Source organism: Trematomus bernacchii, unplaced genomic scaffold (assembly GCF_902827165.1).
Source record: "Trematomus bernacchii unplaced genomic scaffold, fTreBer1.1, whole genome shotgun sequence".
NCBI lineage: Eukaryota > Metazoa > Chordata > Actinopteri > Perciformes > Nototheniidae > Trematomus > Trematomus bernacchii.
In genome coordinates, this window is record NW_022988050.1 from 8,553,985 (window position 1) to 8,574,613 (window position 20,629).

Here is a 20,629-nt window from a genome sequence, read left to right on the forward strand (position 1 = left end):
GAGAAATTACAGCCTCGCCTACTGATTTTAATTTAACCATATATCAAGACCGATTGTCGATTTCCAAAGATTGAATGTAATTGTTTGCCTGACTGGCCATCGTAATCGAGCTCTTTGAAGATACAAAAATCCACGGTTTTCAAAAAAATTTGATCGGATTGGCAAAAACTTCAGAATTTGTATTGACCGCCATTCAAATGACAGCGTTGTTTTCCCCCAAAAGTGGGCAGGGCCGTAATTTTTGCCCGGAAGTGACGTAGATGTTACTCTCATCTATATGACATAATAACGTCACCTTTAAAGGTCCCATGTCATGCTTTTCTGGTTATTACCCGTCCCCTTGTGTGTTATGTAGCTTTTTCTGCATGTAAACGGTCTGCAAAGTCACAGACCCTCAAAGTACACCCTGTAGCGAGTAAAACTCTAACACAGAAACAGAAACACAGTCTATGCTGCCCCAGAACACCTCGTTAGAGATTTTTCTTTTCCCATTTTTTTCTTCCGGGATCCATGGAGCTCCTCACACACACACTCTTTCGGCGGCGAAACTGTGACGCGCTGGGGGGGGTGCTAGTGGAGCCTCGCAGGGGCGAAACTGTGGCGCGCTTACACTGTAGGTGCCCCGCGTTTGGGGGTGCTAGTGGAGCCTCGCAGATGGGGGTGCTGCAGCCCGCTCAACACCCCTCCTTCCCGCGTCCATGGTGCTCAGGCTGAGTTCAGGCTGAGTTTCGCAATGTCTCGCTGTCTCGCTGACCCCAAGCAGCAAACAGGAAACGACACCAGTAATACAGCTCACACTGTCCCCTCCTCACAGCAGCGAGCCACGCAACGTCCCGCCAACACGGCACCCAGACCCCACGCAGCATTCTCATCTGTTTGTCATTACTGGTGTCCTTTTCTGGTTGCTAACGCCATTGTAACACATAATCACTGATGTTCCGCTGTAACGGTAGTGGACTCATCAGAACAGAGTGGGCGAGCTGACCAATCAGAGCACAGTGGGCTCATAGGGAGGGGGGGGGGGGGGGGGGGGGGCAGGAGCTCCAACAAGCCGTTTAGGACAGAGAGTGAATACACATACTATACAGAGATGCTGTATGAGAAACCAATGTCATTTTGGCACATTGAACAATGTAAATCTATTCTAGTAAACCTCAACAATGGAATTATGATCAGTAGAAATGGCCATGACATGGGACCTTAAAGAGGATATGTTCTCAGCAATGTGTTTTTCTTTAGGTCAAATTTTGCCTGTGTTAATATGTCGATATCCCCCACCTATAGTTTATAGCCAACTGATGTTATAGTCCTTAAAAGATACATCCTTCATTTTGACGGAAAGACGGCTTTCTTGATTTTAGACATTGATATATATTTAAAGTGGATGGCTGAATTTTACATTTGAAACACCCATCTTTCTGATAAACCTTTAAAATGTAAGTTGTGAAGATAGCCCTTACCAATCTATTACCATTTGTACCCCTGCCAACCACGCAAAAGGGTCCAAAAAAGCCACATTCACAGCATTTCAATTATATAGATTTATTTTTTGGAACTTTTCGGCTACCGTAGTTTTCCTCTGCACCAGGAAGTAGAGAAACGAGCTAACTTTCAATTACACAAACGTGAAAACGGAGTAACAACAGTTATTTACGTAGCCTACATTATCCTCTAAAGTTTTACCGTTTTTCTGCTAAATAAAAATCATGAAAAACGCCATAACGCTAATTGACTGACCACCTTAATAACTATGTTGATGTTACGTTAGCATCACGCTAATCGCTAGTCTAAATTAAGTGCTTTGCTGTTGTGGAAGTTTATGATTTTAGTTTTGCACACATATTTATTACAGTGTTGAGCTTACTTGCTGTATTTATATTTATAATTTTAAATACAATAAAACTTAAGGCAAATCATACTTACGTGTGGCTGTGTCTTGTAGATGTTAATAGTTTTAGGACTTTGATTCTTGAATTGGAAACAGCACACAGTCCATTTAGTAGCCGAGCTGTCGATCATATGAGATATTCATACTAACTACTCCAGTTGTTCGTAAATGTGGCCTTTTTAGGCTAATAAACAATTAAATATATATTGTTGTAGGCCCACAGCAGTATCGCCACCATGTGGTCATTTATATACAACATAAAGCCTTAGGCCTCAACTTGATCCACAAAATGTAAATTATATTCACCCTGGATTTTGGAGTTCAAGACAGATGTTATAGCAAAAAAAGTTATCCTTTTTTTACTTTTCACTCACTCCTTTAACACATTTTAGCCATTATCACCATTTGGTAAAATTAAATGTTGTAATTCATACAAAAATTAAGACTTATCCAACAGTTGGCTACCAGGTTTTGCAGGGGAGATATTTTTGACAATATCTGTCAGAACCCTGTGACCAGTGTTGATTGAACACAATTACCACTTAAATTGATTTATAGATTTGATGTACAATACAAGGTTGTTATTCACTTTTTTTTTACCTTAAATAGATATAGTATACAACTGGGTGGTCATAAGTCTGACTCGGGGTTGGTTTTTGAGGGTCCAAGTCCAAGGCAAATCTAATGTCTGTCAGAGCAAGTTCAAGTTAAGTCAGAGGTCTTTAGGAAGTTACAAGTTTTCGAGTATTCCTTTTTTTCCTCAATAATGCTGTTCAAATAGCCAGAGACCATGGGCCTTAGGTTAATGGAATGCAAGCTAGGCAAAAATAAATACAGACCTATTTATAAGACCTCAAGGTCAACCACCAAAATAGTGATGTTTCCATGGTAACAATCTGTGACACCTGCTACAGCATGCCATCATCATGGTTGTCCGTCACAATGTCTAGACACAAACCCCTATTTACAACCAGATTTCAGGCATTGCTACTTTTATGACTCACTCATTGGTGGCTCTGCATTAGGCCTCTGCTATCTTCATCAGCTTCAGCTCATACAAAATAAGTAATCACGTTTTCTTCACACAAGGGCCTCTAAATAGGAATATTTGATGGGATATATTTTTCCTCTTATTGGAGGAGGTAAAAAGAAAAAAAAAAAGCATTTAAAAGCTCTATCGATTCAATCAGTATTTTCTATCCTGCTAGTTGAGCCTTTTCATTATCTTGCTCAGTCGGGTGTGTAATACCTGGCCTATCAGGAATTGCCTATTATTGCCCACAGCCGATTGAGGCCTAGGGATGTATATTAGATTTAAGAACATCCCTTTAAAGATTTTTCACCGTCTTGCTAATAATGTTTAATCCCGGAGAGCATGTATGAGTCTCCGAGGTGTTTGTAATGCTGCCTTTATCCACACAAGAACAATCAAAGAGGACGGCGGTGCACACATGCACCCCTCACACCGGCACCATGCCTCCTCTCCTGAGCAGCTCTCTCATCTCCAGAGGGAAGCTTTTAACATGAAGTTCATTACATCCCCTCTCGCTGCTCACCTCTCAATGCCACTCTTTGTCCAGCGTAATCTCGGGATCCTTCAGAACCGCTAGCTTAAGTTTCACATTGGGGAGTATCTCAATGAGTCTGGAAAGCATTTCAAAGGCGAGGGGCCGCTATATCATCCAAGCATGGTCCTCATGTCCTGAGCTTATCTTGACCCGGAGTCAAGTTGGCCACATGCTGCAACTGAATAGCCCCTCTCCATATCCCAATGTTGTTTTAACCAATTTGTCTGTTGGTAGAGAAACAGACACTGTGCTGTATAAAAGTGTGTGTTGCCGAGCATTTATCTAATAAATCTCCCAGACACCTAACAAAGAAGGATAAAGCAGCCCCATAAACTGAGATGATGTGGAAAGGAAACAAGTGTAACACACTATAAAAAGAAGCGTTTCAATCCTGACCACTTGGTTTCCATTTACAATAATCCAGGATAGGCTGTGGTGTGATAAAATCCTAACAACTTCCGTGCTCCCAAAGATAAGCCTGCTATGCACTTACAAGACGGGAAGTGATCTGGGATATCAGCCTTTCAAAGCAGGCCAGCAAAGCCAAGTGAGCTTCACTGATGTGCCGTCCGGTGGCTTTTAATCCCAACACAGCCCTCCATTCTTGTGAGGTTGACCATATTTCTTTTTTTAATTAAGACCCTACCTGTCCACATCAAAAGGTATCTCAGATTAGTCTTTTGATCTGCCTAAGCTCTTTATTACTGTATATGGAATATGTTAAGATTTCAGCCCAACAATGAATCATCTGTTTAGTGTAAATGCGTGCTGCCTGATGCTCATAACCTGGTCTGATCTCTGAGGCTGGCGCTGACATAAAACAAAGAGGCCGCCCGGATATACGAGCGGGTTCTTAGCAGTGCGTATCTAGAGCAAAAGATGATGCCGAGATAAGGAGGAAAAAGACAGGAAGCCAAGGAGGGAAGAGACAATTATTTGGCTCCGTTGCTGTATCGGAAACTTCAATGAAACATTGCATAGTGGACAGTTTTGTGCAATATATCCATGGTCAGAAAATCCATCCACTCTTCCATAAGGCCAATAATAAAATGATAACAAAAACAGGCAAAGGCTGTTAAATCTATTTGAATTTTTTTATTTTAACCCCCAAAAAAGAAAATAATCGGAACATGCAGTGAAAGATGGCAAATGCATTTCTTCTATTTAAAAAACATTAAATTGACAGCATAGCTACTACGTTAAGGTATGAAAAGCTGCACAATTTCCATTTCATTAGCAAATTGCTCAATTAGTCTAAATCAATTATATACAGTGCAAATGTTTGATACATTGACAAAAGAAAAGTATTAAGAGGCATCTGGAGGAAAGATTTTTTTTAATTTCTTTTCTGGCTTATCTTTCTGGTTTTAAGGCCGGATTCATGTTTTTTTAAAGCACACTGTGAGCTACTTTACAACCAAACACACATTAGCACATTAAACAATATCAAAACAATAATACAAAAAGGTTTTAGGACTTTTAAACAAAAATTGGAACGTGAAGAAAACTATGGTCTAATGCTACCCTGATTGGCTTGCAATGCAATTATACCTTATTGTCCTGTGAATTCAGTGAATCATTCAGCATTTGTCTCATTCCATTGATGCCACTTACATGAGCTACAGTTGTTAAAGGGAATATTTACCAAGCATAACACACATGAATCTCTGGGAAAACTGTCAGTGGTCAGGTAGCATTGTGGCTAATGTAGGCGCCAGATTTTAACAGGGAAGAAGAATGTGTGGAATAAAAAGACAATATCTCTTCTTACGTTCTTAAGGAAGTGATGTTATCACTGCATGGTTCTTGTCATAAAAAAAGTTAATACATAGACACATTAACAGCTGTAAAGTAAAATGAAACTAACATAAAAATCCTGACATGATGTACTGTTAGTACCTGTATCATGACACGTGTACAGTATATAAAGGTAAAAATAATGATATTGACACATTTCTGGTGTTTTGCTCTTGCTAAAAAAAACTTGCAGGAAAGGAAAACTCAAAGACACTTTTAAATAACAGCTTTCATATGAACACAGGGAGCCCTCTCAAAATTGGAAAACTTCAAGTGGAACAATTGCACAGCCCCTGATGACAGCTGTGCTTCGACAAAAAGGACAGGGCTCAAGAAAGATATCAGGTCACACGACAGCAAACAGTGACTTACAACCAAAATTGTTGGCTGACAACACAGTGGAATTTGCTCCTCTCCTCCATAACAGCATTTAACTCTCCTTGTTCCAACAAGAGTCTTTAAGGGCTGTTTCAACTTCAAAAGTGAATACATGTTAAAAAAAAAAATACTTTCATTTGAAAAAAGATAACAAATATTAGTACATTGAAACTCTATGGTCTACCATTTATTAAAAAAAGGCAAAGGCACAAATATCAACTTCTAATATAGGAGCAACATTCTGCTAAACTCAAAATTGAAATGGCTAAAATGTTTTTAACATTGCAGGTTTGTTTGAAAGAAAAAAAAAGCAATAAAACAAACAATAGATAAGGTGAAGATATGCATGATACAGGGGTAAATATAAAAGGCATACTATTGTTAATGTCTTTTATTCTGAAAAGCACAGTACTGTTTTGGTGCGTTCACAGTGATCCTCCCTCAGATGAACTCCCCTCGGAAAGGAAGTGACTGAATGTTCTGCTGTTGCCAGCGGCAGCGCAGCCTGGCCAGCGGCGTGTCCCTCGGGTTTTCAAACTCTGAGAAGCCCAGCTGGTTGAGGATGTCATAAACTCCGGCTCTGGCGGCCACCTACCACAGAAACACACAAAATGTTAATGAACGGGCAGCACAGCCAGCCAGGCTTTTTTATGTGTTAGTCATGACCACACAAACACTCTGACCACCACTTCTTCAGAGGTAAAGCATGTTATCTGATGGTTTCCAAGACGTGCAGCTGTTACAGTGGAACAAAAGGAAGCTACTGCGGGGTTTGGAAACAACAAGAAGGGGTAGAAGTATTGAGAGCCTTCAATTTAGTAAAAATATCAACACCATGTGAAAAAACAATGATATTGTGACCCAGTTTTATGTACAGGAGCTCTCCTCTGATTTTACACATCAATTTGAGCTACTGGTAACAAAAATTACTTCTTTACAAATGAATTTTTGTCTTCTGTGAGTTCGGAGCAAGCTTTCTAAAGACTCAAAAAAAATGCTAAGGTCATGGAGATCTCATCAAGGTTATCTCAGCTCAGGTTCAAGTAATCAGAACACTTGCATTACAAACTGGTTATGCCGAGGAGAAAGACTTTTACTAAGCAAAAGATGCTACTGAATTGCATCGGGGAAAATGTAGGATCTAGCATTTTGGGGGAAAAACTTATAACTGATCAGAAATCAGGAAATATCGCGCTCTGATGCTTCCAATTTGATTACATCAGTTGCTCACAATTCCCCAATGTTTTCCTTTATTAAAATACTATACATGTATTGGCAGCACCCAGGGAATGAAATTAGCACCCTCCACCATGCCAGGTTTTTAGGTCACATGATGCATTTTTACTGTCTGGTACCGCTGACTCAGTGTTGACAATTCTATGGTGGTTCTATGGTTTATCATTCATTTTTTTGATCAAAGATCTTTCACCCGTAAGGTGTTGGGGTGCTAATCTAGAAATTGCAACAGAGCACTTGAACAGTGGAATCACAGCTCTATTTAAGTTTAGTGGCAAAAAGTCGACCAACTAAAGCTCTTTTCCAATAAGAAATCTAAAGAAATGCATCTTATTTTACTTTCAGAAAAACAAGTAGGATAAAAAGAAAAAAAGGACAATTGCTATTTAGTATTTGCACATAGGTTACCCTGTGCTGCAATAAGCAGGAGCGATAACATTATCCCTCAGCAGTAGGGTACCAGAAATATTCTTCCATAGTTCATGTTAATTGTTTTATTGCAGATGCAAGCACGAAGAGTGTGTCATAGCATGTTGTTTGCACAATAAAATAATATGATTACAAAAGATACTTGTTTAGTAGTCCCACAATAGGGACATTTGCATCATTATGAGTTATTTAAGGAGCAGCTGTACACATGTTTTGTACATGCGTCATAGCGACCTTAAGAATCAACAATTTTTCTTTATGGTAGCAGCGGTGCAGTGAATGTACAAACAAAATTGAAGAATATTCATGAGAATATTCATGAGAACATCCATACAGTATGTACGAAGTTAAGTGTTTACCACTGAAATATAGGGAACTACGTGTACAAACTTAACACACTACCTGAATATTGTACTTGTGTGCCCACTTGGGAACAACACCATGGAAACTGTATATGTTATTCTGTTTGTCTTTGTTTCAGTCATCGCTGAATGAATGAGGAGAGAGTGGAAAACGGCAAGATGTCCCTCCAGAGAGAGAGAGAGAGAGAGAGAGTTCAGTGTTTGTGTTACGGAGCATGTCACACTGACTAATGCTCTGCTCAGGTTTTCAAACACCATAGGACTGATGGGAAGCACCACGGACAACCAGAAACATCTGGCCATAAAGCCAAACAATACAAACAAATAGAGGGGAAAAGTCTGGAACACTGACTTCCCAGCAAAAACTTTAAAGATTGAATACCCCATTAGAAGTGCCACAGCTTGCATAGTTTACTCTGGAGGACAGGACATCGAGAAATCCTGCTTGCCTGGTGTTTCCAGACAATACATTTGATAGAAGAGCATATGAAACACTTATAAGGTCAAATCCATCGATCTGTGTATTGACGTTCTCATCACAGCCCATTTAAAAAGGAAACAGCAGCTGTTGGCTGGTTTGTAAGAACCCAGAAGACATTCAGGGCATGACTCAGCGTAACGTGGCCTCAGACACATTGCCAATTTACCCTCCCTCTCTTCGTCTCAGGCTGACAAGAAGTCTGAAACATGTTGTGAGAAAATTCAGCGAGGGAAGGGATGTTTAAATAAGGGCATTATTGGTGGATGTTTAATTTTACACTAAAGGATCGTGGTTATGTTCATTTTAAAATGCACTTTCATGTCATGTTTAATGCTGAGAAGGACATAATGGAACAATGAACAGGAATAATAGTATCAAGATATCCCTTTCACTGACAATGATTATTGCTTAGCTGGCCAGCCTGGTGCAGAAATAAACACAAGGCACCGCAGAGTGCGCTCCAGATTGGCTACTTGCTGACAAGGCAAATTCAAAAAGTACAACAGATATCACGTAACAAGTTTAAAGCTGGCCTCAGTCCTGTCAGCGGTCTGTCTAAGATCAAATAATCATCCAGCTTTTATTTGGCGTCTTAGTTCAGCTTAATGAACACATAAACACATGCACTGATGTACCTTTCAGCACAACATGTTTGCTTTTGATGTTTTCCTGGATGGCTGCCAGCATGACTGCTGTACAGTACGACCACTCTCTGGGAACAACTATCAGCTGAACCATTCGTCAGTGAATGGGACTCCCACTAGGGCTGGAGCTATTAACCAGGATATTTAACCTAACTCATCTACTCCACAGCACAGCGGTCTCAAAAAGACATGAGACAAATGTGACATGGTGAAAACAGGATGTTGGGGAGGTCGAGATGGAGAGGGAAAGATATGACATGTAATCTCTCAGGAACAGAGCAGAGGGCGTTCACATATAAAAAGGAAGACTCCAGCATAAATCTTTCTTTTGTTTATTAAATACTGAAAAGAAAGTGACCCTGACATGCTTTTCTATGCCATCCATCTTTTTGATCAGTATATTTTAAACATAGATTATCCATCACAGTGGTAATACACCAATGCCATGACATGCTAATGCAACCTTGGAGTTCCGCCAAAATAAATAGTTTTCTTGTAAAACTATGACTCTTTACAATATACTGATCATCAAGATCTAAAGTGAGGACCATTATATGATTACACAACTAATTAATCCTTTAAACCTCAAAGTGACAACCGCTAAATACACACACTTAAACTTGTTGATGTAAAAGCGCTTTGAGGGGTCTCTATGACTGGAAAAGCGCTATAAAAATGCATTCCATTTATTATTTACTTACTGTTTACTTAATGCTTTGAGCTAACGCTAATGTCAGCATGCTAACATACAAACAGTGATACAAACATACTTATGTTTAGCAGGTATTATTATGAACTTTTCTCACTATTTAAGTGTAACACATTAGCATGCTAACATTTAGAAATTAACACTAAAAACAGAGTACCGGTATGATGCAGTGGCGAACCGCCAGGGCCTTCAAGGTATTCAGAGAATACCCTGGATAACTCAGATAAAACAAACAAAAAATAGATTTAATTATATAAATAAAATAAATAAATGAGAATCGTATCTGTGTTGTTGATCTGTAATATTACAGTGTTACGTTGATTTGTTTGTCTTTCTCGGTCCATGCACTACGCATTTCAGTGGTTTTGTGTTAGAAAATAAATGCAACCAATCAGATCTTGTTCTGGGTCTCTGGGTAGAATATCCTTCAACCAAGGTATTCTATATCCTTGATAGAATGCCCTGGCCCTTACATTGAATGAGAGCGTACGTTTGGATTGACAGTTTGATCAACCAATCATATATTGATTTGTAGCCAATGGGCATATTCTTTCAGAATTTCCCTTGGTTCCAGGGTACTCTAGAAGGCCCGTTAGTTCACTGGCTCGAGACAGAGGATCTAGATGAATGCCACGTAGCAATTCATTTGCTACGTGGTATTGTTTTTAACGTTGAAATGGCAAGTGCAACAGGTGAAGATGATGTTGTTGCGGAATTGTTGTCAGTACCCTTTTCAAGACAATTCAGTGAAAAGACAGACATTATAACGGTCGGTGGGGGGGGGGGGTGTGTGAATGTCTACAGAAGGTCCAGTTGTGATAGACACGGTTCGCCACTGGCATGATGTCAGAAACCCTCACCTGTACATTGTAACAGGAATTATTTGAATGTTTATTACTTAATTCTTTACGTTTACCTGTTTAAAATGTGTTAACCTTAATTCGTCTTCACTTTAGACTTGCTTAAATAAAATGAATAACATCACTGCCGGGGGCTTGTTCTTACCCAGGGTGCTGCTGCGGTGACAATATATGGTAAAGCCAGCAAATTGATATATCTGTACACAAATTAGAACAGATCAGATCTTTGATAGTAAATCGCAGGAGGCCTTGAAGTTATTTGTGTGCGGTGACAACATTTCTAGTTGGAGAGATGCCTTTCATGCTGAATTGAAGAGATCACAAACGCCAATACTCATTAGCTGCTGCAGCGGCTGGGGAGGCGCAGCGTAACGAGGGGGCGCTGGTCTTTCCCACAGTCGGCTATCTCAAAGGCAGCACATACCGGGCCTGTGCAGGGGGACAGGGAGGCCTCTGTGCCACACATCAAAACAGCTGGAGTGACTGATAGGGTACCTCTCCTGCAGGCATCCCTGGTATGCACTGTACACAAGTCTGGCCATTGTGTAAAAAGGGCCACGTTTTGGATTAGCAAACATGGATTTCAATTCCAATAGCTCCTCTGATGTTTCTTCTCTGATCTCACTACATGGCCACGAGGCAACGTGGGCTAATGACGCTAGGGACAATATTTACTTAATGTGCACACATGTGGCTTTAAGCATTTAATTCAAAGACGTATTGCTGCATGGTTTTGATCCTGCAGTAAAACAACACAACAGCCACTGTGGTCAAACAATCAGACTGAACAGACCAAACAGGTCAGAGGCTCTGTATCAGCTGGCACAGGCTGCTGCCCCGCATGACTGGGAACACTGTGCTCCTGCTTTTAGTCGCTGCAGAGATCAAATGAGTCCATGCACACACACATGCACACAGGACAGGATGCAGGACAGACTGTACCGCTCAGATCTGGCAGGTTGTGTAATCATGGCTTCAAATGCATCACCAGTGCTGGCGATGACCCCCCAACTGCCGCCCCTGGCGTCGCAGTGGGTCATTAATGATCCTGCCGCGGTCAATGGTGATAGGCTAATGATTGTGCCTTCGGGTTGCTAGGGTCAGATTGGTTGAGTCGCTGCCAGATTCAGCTGAAACCGGGCCACTGAACACATCACTGACTGTAGCATGTGGGTCACACTTTCTGGCACCATATTTATGTGTGGCTATTTCTTAAAGATGTTAGTGTTTGGAAGGGCATGTTCTTTACATTATTACATTTTTAAATCTTATTCAAATGATGCTGTAGCCCTACTTTAGTTTTCATTTTGAAAACATAGAGGGAATTATTTGTGATATTCACTTCAACATTATGCAGTGAAGAAAAAGGCTTATTTGAAACTAATGTACCAGCAGGTTTCTTGCCGTTCTGTTTTTATCCTTTTGGTTTAGTGCATTTTCTGTCGTTTTGGATAATAGCTTCAGCTAAATGTAATGTAATGTCTAAATGTGTTCCATCTCTCATGGGCACAGAAATCAATCAGAATACAGAGTACATTAAAATGACACCTAATGATGACCCTAAGCCAAAGACGGTAGTTGCCACAGCAACTGTCCCCCCCCCCCCCTCACAGAATCTGACAGGTTCAAGTTAATTGAAAAAACATGTTGGGTTAACTGTAGGACATTTTGCCTGTAGGAAGAAATTCAATTTATTTGAATGGTATGTTTGGGGAGATCTTTTGTGCTCAACACTTCGCTGTGTTCCCGGAGATGTGCTGTCAATCAAACAAGTGTCTCTGCAGTGACAGGTTTCACTGTACAGAATGTTTCTTTCCATTCAGTGAAAACCACTGCTGCTGCTGAAAATGAATATTAAGAATATATAATATACATGCCTGTAGATGACTTTCACAATATTTCACCAAATCAATACAGCTGAAGTCCACACTGATAAAAAGTCTACTACTATAATTACATACAGATTTATATAATTTTGGGCAGAGGCGGTGGTTTGTCTGCAGTGAAAGGAAACAAACCATGTCAACCTGTCACAGAGCTTGTTTGATTGACAGGAGATGTAGAAATGGACTTGAACTGGTCAGTTTCTGAGAGGGGAGACAGTCGCTGTGGCAACCACCGTCATTGGCTTAGAGTCAGAATAGGTGTCATTTTAAAGAGCTATTATTTCTGATTGGTTTCTGTTCCCATGAGAGACTCTTCCACAACAAAGATGTATCTGAAACAGAACATAGACATTTCAAAATCTATTGGTTTGAATTGTGTATTTAATGCACATGTTAGTTCCCCTTCCCTTTACATACAGAATCAAACATAACTCCCACACTATTCTCAAAACTAAAGAAAACCATAATTTAAAAGCAGCACTATTATGCATTATGCATTTTGAAGTCTTCCGTTTTCCTGTCGTGTGTTATAAAGGTTTTTGAGCATGTAAATGGTCTGCAAAGGCTAAATTCCAAAAGGTTCCCTAGTGAGGGAGTTTCTCTCTCACACACCAACAGCATACACACATTTTTTCAGCTTGTTCTACGGATGTTTTGTACCAAATTCGGAGACTATTTCTCAAAATGTGTCGGGAGGAGTAATGAAAACTGAAATATGGACAAAATTCAAAATGCTGTGATATCTATTTAGATACAAATGGATGTGTAAGCTAAGATTCATCTGCACAAACATAATATTTATAATTCCAAATTAACATAATGTAAAGTTTGATGTTAGAACGCAATTATAGTGAAATTGCTTGACAATCGACACTGTGTTTTCTTGTGTCCATACAAAGTGACAACATGTGAAGTAAATCGGATCAACACAACCCACAAACGTACAGATAGCTATATGCAGCTTAGCATCATCTCCAAACGCAGGGAGTTTTTTCTTCCTGTCTCAATAATATCCTCTTAACAACTAAAGAGCCGGAAGTGCTGACTGGAAGTGGCTGTCTCATAATTTCATGGACAGAACAAGAACAATTTAGCCCTGAAATACTCCGAGCACATCTCAACTATAATGGCTAGTAAATGGCCCTTCAGGGCTAATGGAGCGCTGGCTGCTAATGGCCTGAACCTTTCCCCTTCCTTCATGGCGTTGTGCAGTATGCACTGCTTTTATTGGCTTATTTTTTATTATGAGAGTGACATTTAAATACTATCTTGTAATGACAGTGTTTTCTGTTGCCTGCCCTACAGTAGAGCACCCTGTGTGCACGCTTGTATTTTCTCACTGCATAACTGGTCCATTAAGAGTCACTCTGGTGCACCGCATATATTTGCTATTCATAACAGGAAGAATATGCCCTGATTGACCGTGCATACTTCTGTGACAATTGTTTTCACAGCTATTGTTCCAGTCTATTTTGGAATTCCCATTTTTCTTTAGAGAGTTTATTCCACCTCAATAAGGACAAAGAAGGAAGAGATTTCCAATCAATGATTTTCAAATATTTGAGGCATTTGGCACCATATCTCCAGGCTGCCGGCTCCTCGCACATAACACGAGAACATTTGTGAACTAGAACTGCTTTTAGCAAAAGTTTTACCGACTCCAGTTTGTCATTTTGAGACGTCAAACATCCAAATGTCATCATTCAGCCTATAGAAAAAACACATTGCAAAGATGCTGCTATGATAAAGATATGAATAAAAGAAAACACATGTTAAAGAAATGTTGCTTAGCCTCAGGGCTAAGGCTTGCATAACAAAGGGACAGAAAAAAACTTTTAATTAAAACCAAATGCACACAAATATTAAACAAAACCAGATAATGGATATTATTCAATGACATTTAAAGTAAATCTGTTGAGCTGCAGTTTTATGTTATCAAACTCAATGTATTCTGTCAACCTGCCAAACTTCTACCACCATGTGAGTTTTAAATATTGCAACCAACAATTTAATTGCAGTGTGTGTTTGTGCGTGCGTGCGTGCGTGAGTGTTTGTGTGTGCTTTGGGTACCACTTACTGACTACTCATTTGTTTGGAATGCACATCAATTCTCCACTTTACTGTAGGGTTACAGCTGGCCAAGCGATTCATGTAAAAAAAACATAGAGCCTAGACATTGTGAAGTTCAGTGTGTGAAGAACCAGGCCACAATAGAACCAGAACCAGCTTGTAAATTCTTGCTGGGAGATCCATATGAAACTCTGGTAAACTGGTTCGTACTGGTACAAAATAATAATAAAGAAAAACGTGTTTGTCTTCCAATAGGTTATTAACACTTAGAGCTTTTGGGAATTAACGGTTTGTTCCTGTGACTATTTTAATGAAGCGGTGAATTATCATTAAGTCTTCAACGTGTTCAGCAGCAAAGGACAAGGTGTCAAATTAGTCCTGGAGGGCACCAGGAGCAGGGCTCCACATTATAAATGGCCCGCTGGCCCGGAAGCACTATTTAGACACCCCGGGCCAGCATAATGTACTTTCCTCTTGCCCACTCGGGCCACTAAAGATATTGCTTTAAAAAAAAAAAATGGTCCTGTAGTATTGGTATTTTGACTAGCAATTTAGTTGTTTTGTTCATTAATGCTACAACATAGCGTTTCGTGAGGCGGTTGTCGTTGTTGGGTGAAAAGCAAACAGCTGTTTGCTGCGGAGCGCAGCGCGAGCAGGCTCCGGTGAGCGGGAGCGCGCTCGTTCACTACAGACTTTCTCGCCACCTTACCATTCGCCAAAATGTTTTTAATACCAGCGGTAACTGGCCAAGCGTCGGGCAAAAAACAATATTCAAATAAAAGAATGTCACCGGAGGAGTTAAAGGAGAGCGACAGGGAGTATGAGAAGAAGAGGGAGAGAAAGTTTCAGCCACACTGGGTTGATCGATATGATGCCAATATAAACAAGGTCTTTTGTCGGCTCTGTACATCAATGCCGACCTATGCTGACAATTAAGTGAAGAGTAGAACAAATATAAAGGTATATTGGCTATAGGGAAATGTCCCAGAAGTTTAGGAGAATGACGTTTTTAATCTAGGCTATTACATAGCCATTACATTTCTAACTCCTAATGACAGGAAGGCAGAAAGCGCATTATACAAATAATAATATACTCATAATAATGATAATAGCAGAATTTTTTAACAATGACCACAATATAATTATGTTAATAAACCAAATATGAACAATTGAGCAAAAATGAGGAAGAACTGATGATTCAAATGTCGTAGTACAAGTAGTAATGTAGTTTGTGCACACATTACTATTGCAACAAATGTGTTAATGTTCTTCATTATTAGTCGATTTCTTTGGACGAATGCTCTTGGGCCAGTGGTTACAATGGTGGGGCCAGTGGAATTTTACCCTTAATGTCTACCCCTGAGGAGATATTTTTGCACCTCAATGAAACTCCTGATTTATTTAATACAGAAAGATCCAACGTGCACAGCTCTTTTTTCTTTCAAGGGCAATTACAGACACTCCAGCAGCAGCAATGTGACACTTCTATCTGATTGAATTGTAATTGCGGCACACGCTAATTCAATTTGTGGTTTAATAGAAGACACATTATTCATTTTATCTCCTGCTTAGTTGTCAATAATATTCCCAGTTATTTTGTCTGTATTATATCGACATATATGAACGTGTTTCACATAAAAAAAGGCTTATGTTTATAAAAATCAATGTGGGATGGAGTATAATAGAGAGTTAGGGCAGAGATCATGTACCTGTTCCATCCAGAGAGTGAATGAGCGCTGCCAGGAGTCTTTTTTCTCTAGATGCAGGTACGTGTTGAAGAGGATGAGGTAAATGTAGCGCTCCAGGTACTGCAGGCTCCTCAGCACCAGCTGCTGACACTCCTTCTCCGTCTTACCACTTTTGATCTGAGAAAAGAGGTAAAGAAAGTTCTTAAAGTACATCAATTTGACACAAGACAACACTTTCCTTCCCCCATATGGAAACAAAAGTCCTTAGGAAGAATAGCCAATGCTCATGCTAGTGCTAGTTCTAATGGGGATCATAATAAAGAATAAGAATAAGCTTCTGTGTTCTACATTTGTAATGTGTGAAGCATTAAAAGCTAGGCTTTCTCGCTGCTATGGACAATCTGCAATAAATGCACATTTTATGGACAATCTTGCACTAAAGATATTGATGTGACTGTTATTTTGTATATATTATTTAGTATATATTGATTGTTGTGTTTTTTATCTTAATGTGTAAATGTGTCTGTTGATTGTGTATATAGGATATACATATTTTATACATATTTGTATACATATCTGTATATTGTATAATTTTATATTCGGGATTGTTGGAAACGTCATTTCGATCTCTCTGTCTGTAAACACAAACTGAGTAAGATTGACATTAAAGTTGACTTTGGCTTTACTTAATGTCTATTACATGTGTTTGTGTTCAGTGTTAAGTGAAATAACAGAAAACATCTTGTCACCATTTAAAGAAGGTGATGAAGGGCGAGATGTGTTGCATTCAATTTAAGTGCGTTAATTCACAGGGGAAACGAAATAGTACACATTCCCATGTCACCCCTTTATGGATAAACAAACATCCGTTCAACAATATAACAGAAGGTAATGATACATTTAAAGCAGTATGGAGCAAATTAAGTAAGAATTAAATAAAATGCAACATTTACCTTTATATTATGGACAATAATCAATATATTTTGTGTATTATTCCTAGGTGAATCATACTGTGAGAGGAGGACATACGTGCTGAACTACATGGCCAATCAGATGTGTTTTCATCTTATATAACATCCTCATTCCTGCCCTGTGTTTCTCCTATATCCCTCAATGCCCACACCCCCTCCCCGCCTGCATGGACATTATTTCCGCTTGGCTCCAACATAACATTGTTTATCTTGGTCTGGCTGTGGCCGTCAGCTCCACCAACAGAGGGTCTGTGTCCTCTAAATTAAAGGCCCAGTAGCAAACAAAAAAATCAATACCAATTCACATTGCCACTCTCCAACCATGTTGAAAAGCATAATTATAAAAGCAACAGTCATTTTAAAAACAAAGCTCAGGGGTTATGAGTTTGTAATTAAATGTCAATCATGCCTGAATATGTAGACGTGGGACAGCCTTGCTAACACTTCTGAAAAGCTTTCAAAGTCGCCCGAGGCCAAACATCATTTCATCCTCTTTGCAAGTGTTACATCATTTCTTCAAAGGAGTGACAAGCTGTCATAGCTCATTGCTCAGCATGCTTCATTTATTTAACAAATGGATTCAAAGCTTGCATTTGATCGTGAGGATAAAAGCGGAGTTTTGTCGTTCCAAACATCCACTCCGATGGATTTTTTTGGTCAAATGAGTTAGCAAAAATGGATCTGTAAAAAGAATGTTAATTTGAAAATCACAACAAAGAACTCCAAACTTTTGAACATGTAATTATATTGGTTAGTTTTCTCAGGCTACTTGATGTCAATATGCATCTTAATTAATGTCTAGTTTTTCTATTGTATAGAGGAACCATGCATAAAGAGGATTTAGACTAGTAGTAAAATCTGTATTTTGAGAAAAGATATATCCTAAAAAGGGGAGGTTTAATGCAAAATTCACTTTATCCTGGATTTTCAACATAATTGTGTCCCTTGTGGACTCCAAACATGTCATAAAAAACTATTCTCTCTCTTTTCCTCTGCTCCATCCATCAGAGAACTTGTTTGGTAATAAACCATGAATTAACTTAAAGTGATTACTACCTTCCAACAGCGACATTTGTTGAAATCACCTTTTGAGATGAATTACATCCATCCTGCTCATTCATTCCTGTTCTTGTCTTGAACACGGTCTCTTATCATATTCATTCATCTCTTCTCTATTATCAGCTGAGTCGGAAAGCCATACACATTACATCATTACATATATCAGTTGTTTACTCCCTCTGTCTCCCAAAACCCTTTAACTATTTGTAATCCCTAAACACTATAGTTACACAGCTATTCTTATGATAATCACAAAATAATTGGAATTCATGGTAGCACCCTATAGTCAGAAACACTAGAAGAGTGTAATTATCCGTTGAGTTTATAATCCCGTTGATTATTATTCAAGACAGGATAATAGCACACTCACAGGACTAATTCACTGTATACAGAACAGGAGGGAAGGGAAAGCTCCTGTGCTTGTCAAACTTGTGAACAAAGTCATTAAAAAGTATTATGAAATGCTAGTCAACAAAAAATGTGTTCTGCAAACTAAAATGTAGCTCATGGAAAGTCGTGGTGAAGCAGCTCTGCCACGGCACTATACCGTGCCACTTCTCTAGGAGTATGGCTGGTAATTGGGGTTGCTCTTCAATTACCCACTGTGAGCAGCACCGATGAAAACTCAGACAGGCTTTCATCAATGTGGCGAGTCTTGTCAAGATGTTTTCCCTTTTTTATTTTTCCTCCTTTTTGTTCCGATTGCTTTAGAGCCTTGAGCAACTCCAGAAATTAAGTGAAAAGGCCTGCCATCCAGCTGTGTGGCCGAGTGTGGGGTTTGTGCAGGACTCAATAACATGTCAATCGGGGTTAAGGGAAAGTAACAAGCGGGGCTGAGGTGTAGTGTAGCTCAAAAAACTGTCAGCATTTATTCAGACACTTTCTCCCCAGCAGTGTGTTGTCTGCATCCTGATGAATGGCCTTGTTTTTGATGGATTAAACAGAATATCTGTTCACATATCAGGGAAGTATATTAAGGACACTGTGGGGGCTGCACAGAGAATAATGAGAGTTTACAAAGTAGGTGGGCTAGCACTCAGGGTAATTTGAAATGTGCACAGTGCTCCATAATACGATCATTCCTGAGCGGAATGACGCAACAGAGAGAGAGGGGGAATGAGTGGGGTTTCCTGTTCATTCCCAAACAGACGTGGTTGGAGCCCAGTTTTCCAAGCATCTGCAGCAGAGCGGAGGAGAAAATACACCTATGCAAACAAAGGATGTGCTGTCTGTTGTCTATCAACCCTCACAGGAAGGAGAAGAAGAAGAAAAAAGCTTATACTTTCTCTAATCTTTCTCAGTTTATATTGACTATAGTGGCAGAGCAGGTGAACACTGGTTAACCCGGTTACCCTGTGCGCCCTGCTACCCCAGGGGGCTTTCAGCATTTCATCCCCCAGCCTGGAAATACACAGTGCCATAGCCTGGCAGCTGTCAGCGCACATACTGAGCGCATAACACACAGTTCAGATCACTTTGAAACGATTACATAATTCACACCTCTACAATCTGCAGAACCATAATTCTGTGGCTGCCATCTGTCTGTATCAAGTGACTGCGCCATATGTGTGGTAGAGCAGCCTCTCGTTGTACTCTCAGAAATTCCTTCAAAAAGAAAAGACGTGGTGAAGAAACTGGGAATATTACTTTGATTCCATGTTAAAAGACTTGCCTTGAAAGCTTTGGATTTGCTTGGATTACATTTTTGAATCAACATACCATCTGATTTTATAGGCATAAACATTTTGTAATCTGTAAAGAGAAAATAAAAGTGGGAACTACAGCATCCTTGTCTGGCCTTTCGTAAAGAGGTGAGTGGTCATTCCTTGTGTGCTTTTAAAGGTGAAAGGCATTATTCAGCCGACCGCTAAGGTGTGATGATTAACGCCCCTCGGCTCCGAGTGAGATGAGAGTCTGGCCAAACACAAACCACATACCGCTGCTGAGAGTCCAGGAATGCTGGGTGTCTGAGCAGAGCTCAGAGCAAGGACAATGTGAAAGTGAGAGAAGTGGACAGTCAGACAGCTTTCTGTTAAAAGTAAAAATGCAATATTTCATATCTACCCTTTTAATGTTAAACTGGATCAAAGCTGGAAATGATTAGCTTAGCCATCAGACTGAAAGCAAGGGGAAACCGCTAACTGATCGGTTTAAGGGTTCAAATCTAAATACATAGTAGCATCTATAAAGTTAAATAATTAACATGTTACATCTAATTTGATGATGGGCACAAAAAACACACTATTAAATCAACAAGTTTCAATTCAACGGGTGGATATATGCTGGACTATTTCTTGGACAGCAGTGACCAAGAGTTGACAAAAAGATTTGACAAAAATATTTAAAGATGGGGTATGTAATTTTGGAGAAACCAGCTCGAGTGCGCTAGAATTTGAAAATACACAACCGCAACAAATCTGCCACTTCCTTACAGAGCCCCTCCAACACACACGAACGCGCACATGACCAATGAGGGCACGAGATGGAAGGCTCACAGGCAGGTAGGCCATCCAGTTATTTTAGCCGGGCCGGCTAAAATGATTGGGCCGGCTAAAATGATTGGTCGTGCTTTTTACAGCGCTACGGCTTCCACAGATTACGTT

The 20,629-nt window shown here is 39.8% G+C and overlaps 1 protein-coding gene across 6 annotated transcripts in view; it reads right to left on the reverse strand.

Annotated features, from left to right (window-relative positions):
* Positions 1–4,536: 4,536 nt before the first annotated feature.
* pald1a (phosphatase domain containing paladin 1a) overlaps positions 4,537–20,629 on the reverse strand; it is a 56,657-nt gene continuing 40,564 nt past the window's right edge. For 5 of the 6 annotated variants that reach the window (XM_034119158.1, XM_034119156.1, XM_034119155.1 and 2 more), the window contains 2 exons: positions 16,018–16,173; positions 6,073–6,222 (listed from right to left, as the gene is read on the reverse strand). In XM_034119158.1, coding sequence (XP_033975049.1) covers positions 6,073–6,222; positions 16,018–16,173 — 306 coding nt within the window. Of the gene's footprint in view, positions 6,223–16,017; positions 16,174–20,629 lie in introns of all 6 variants that reach the window. The other variant, XM_034119153.1, reaches the window with a different exon arrangement.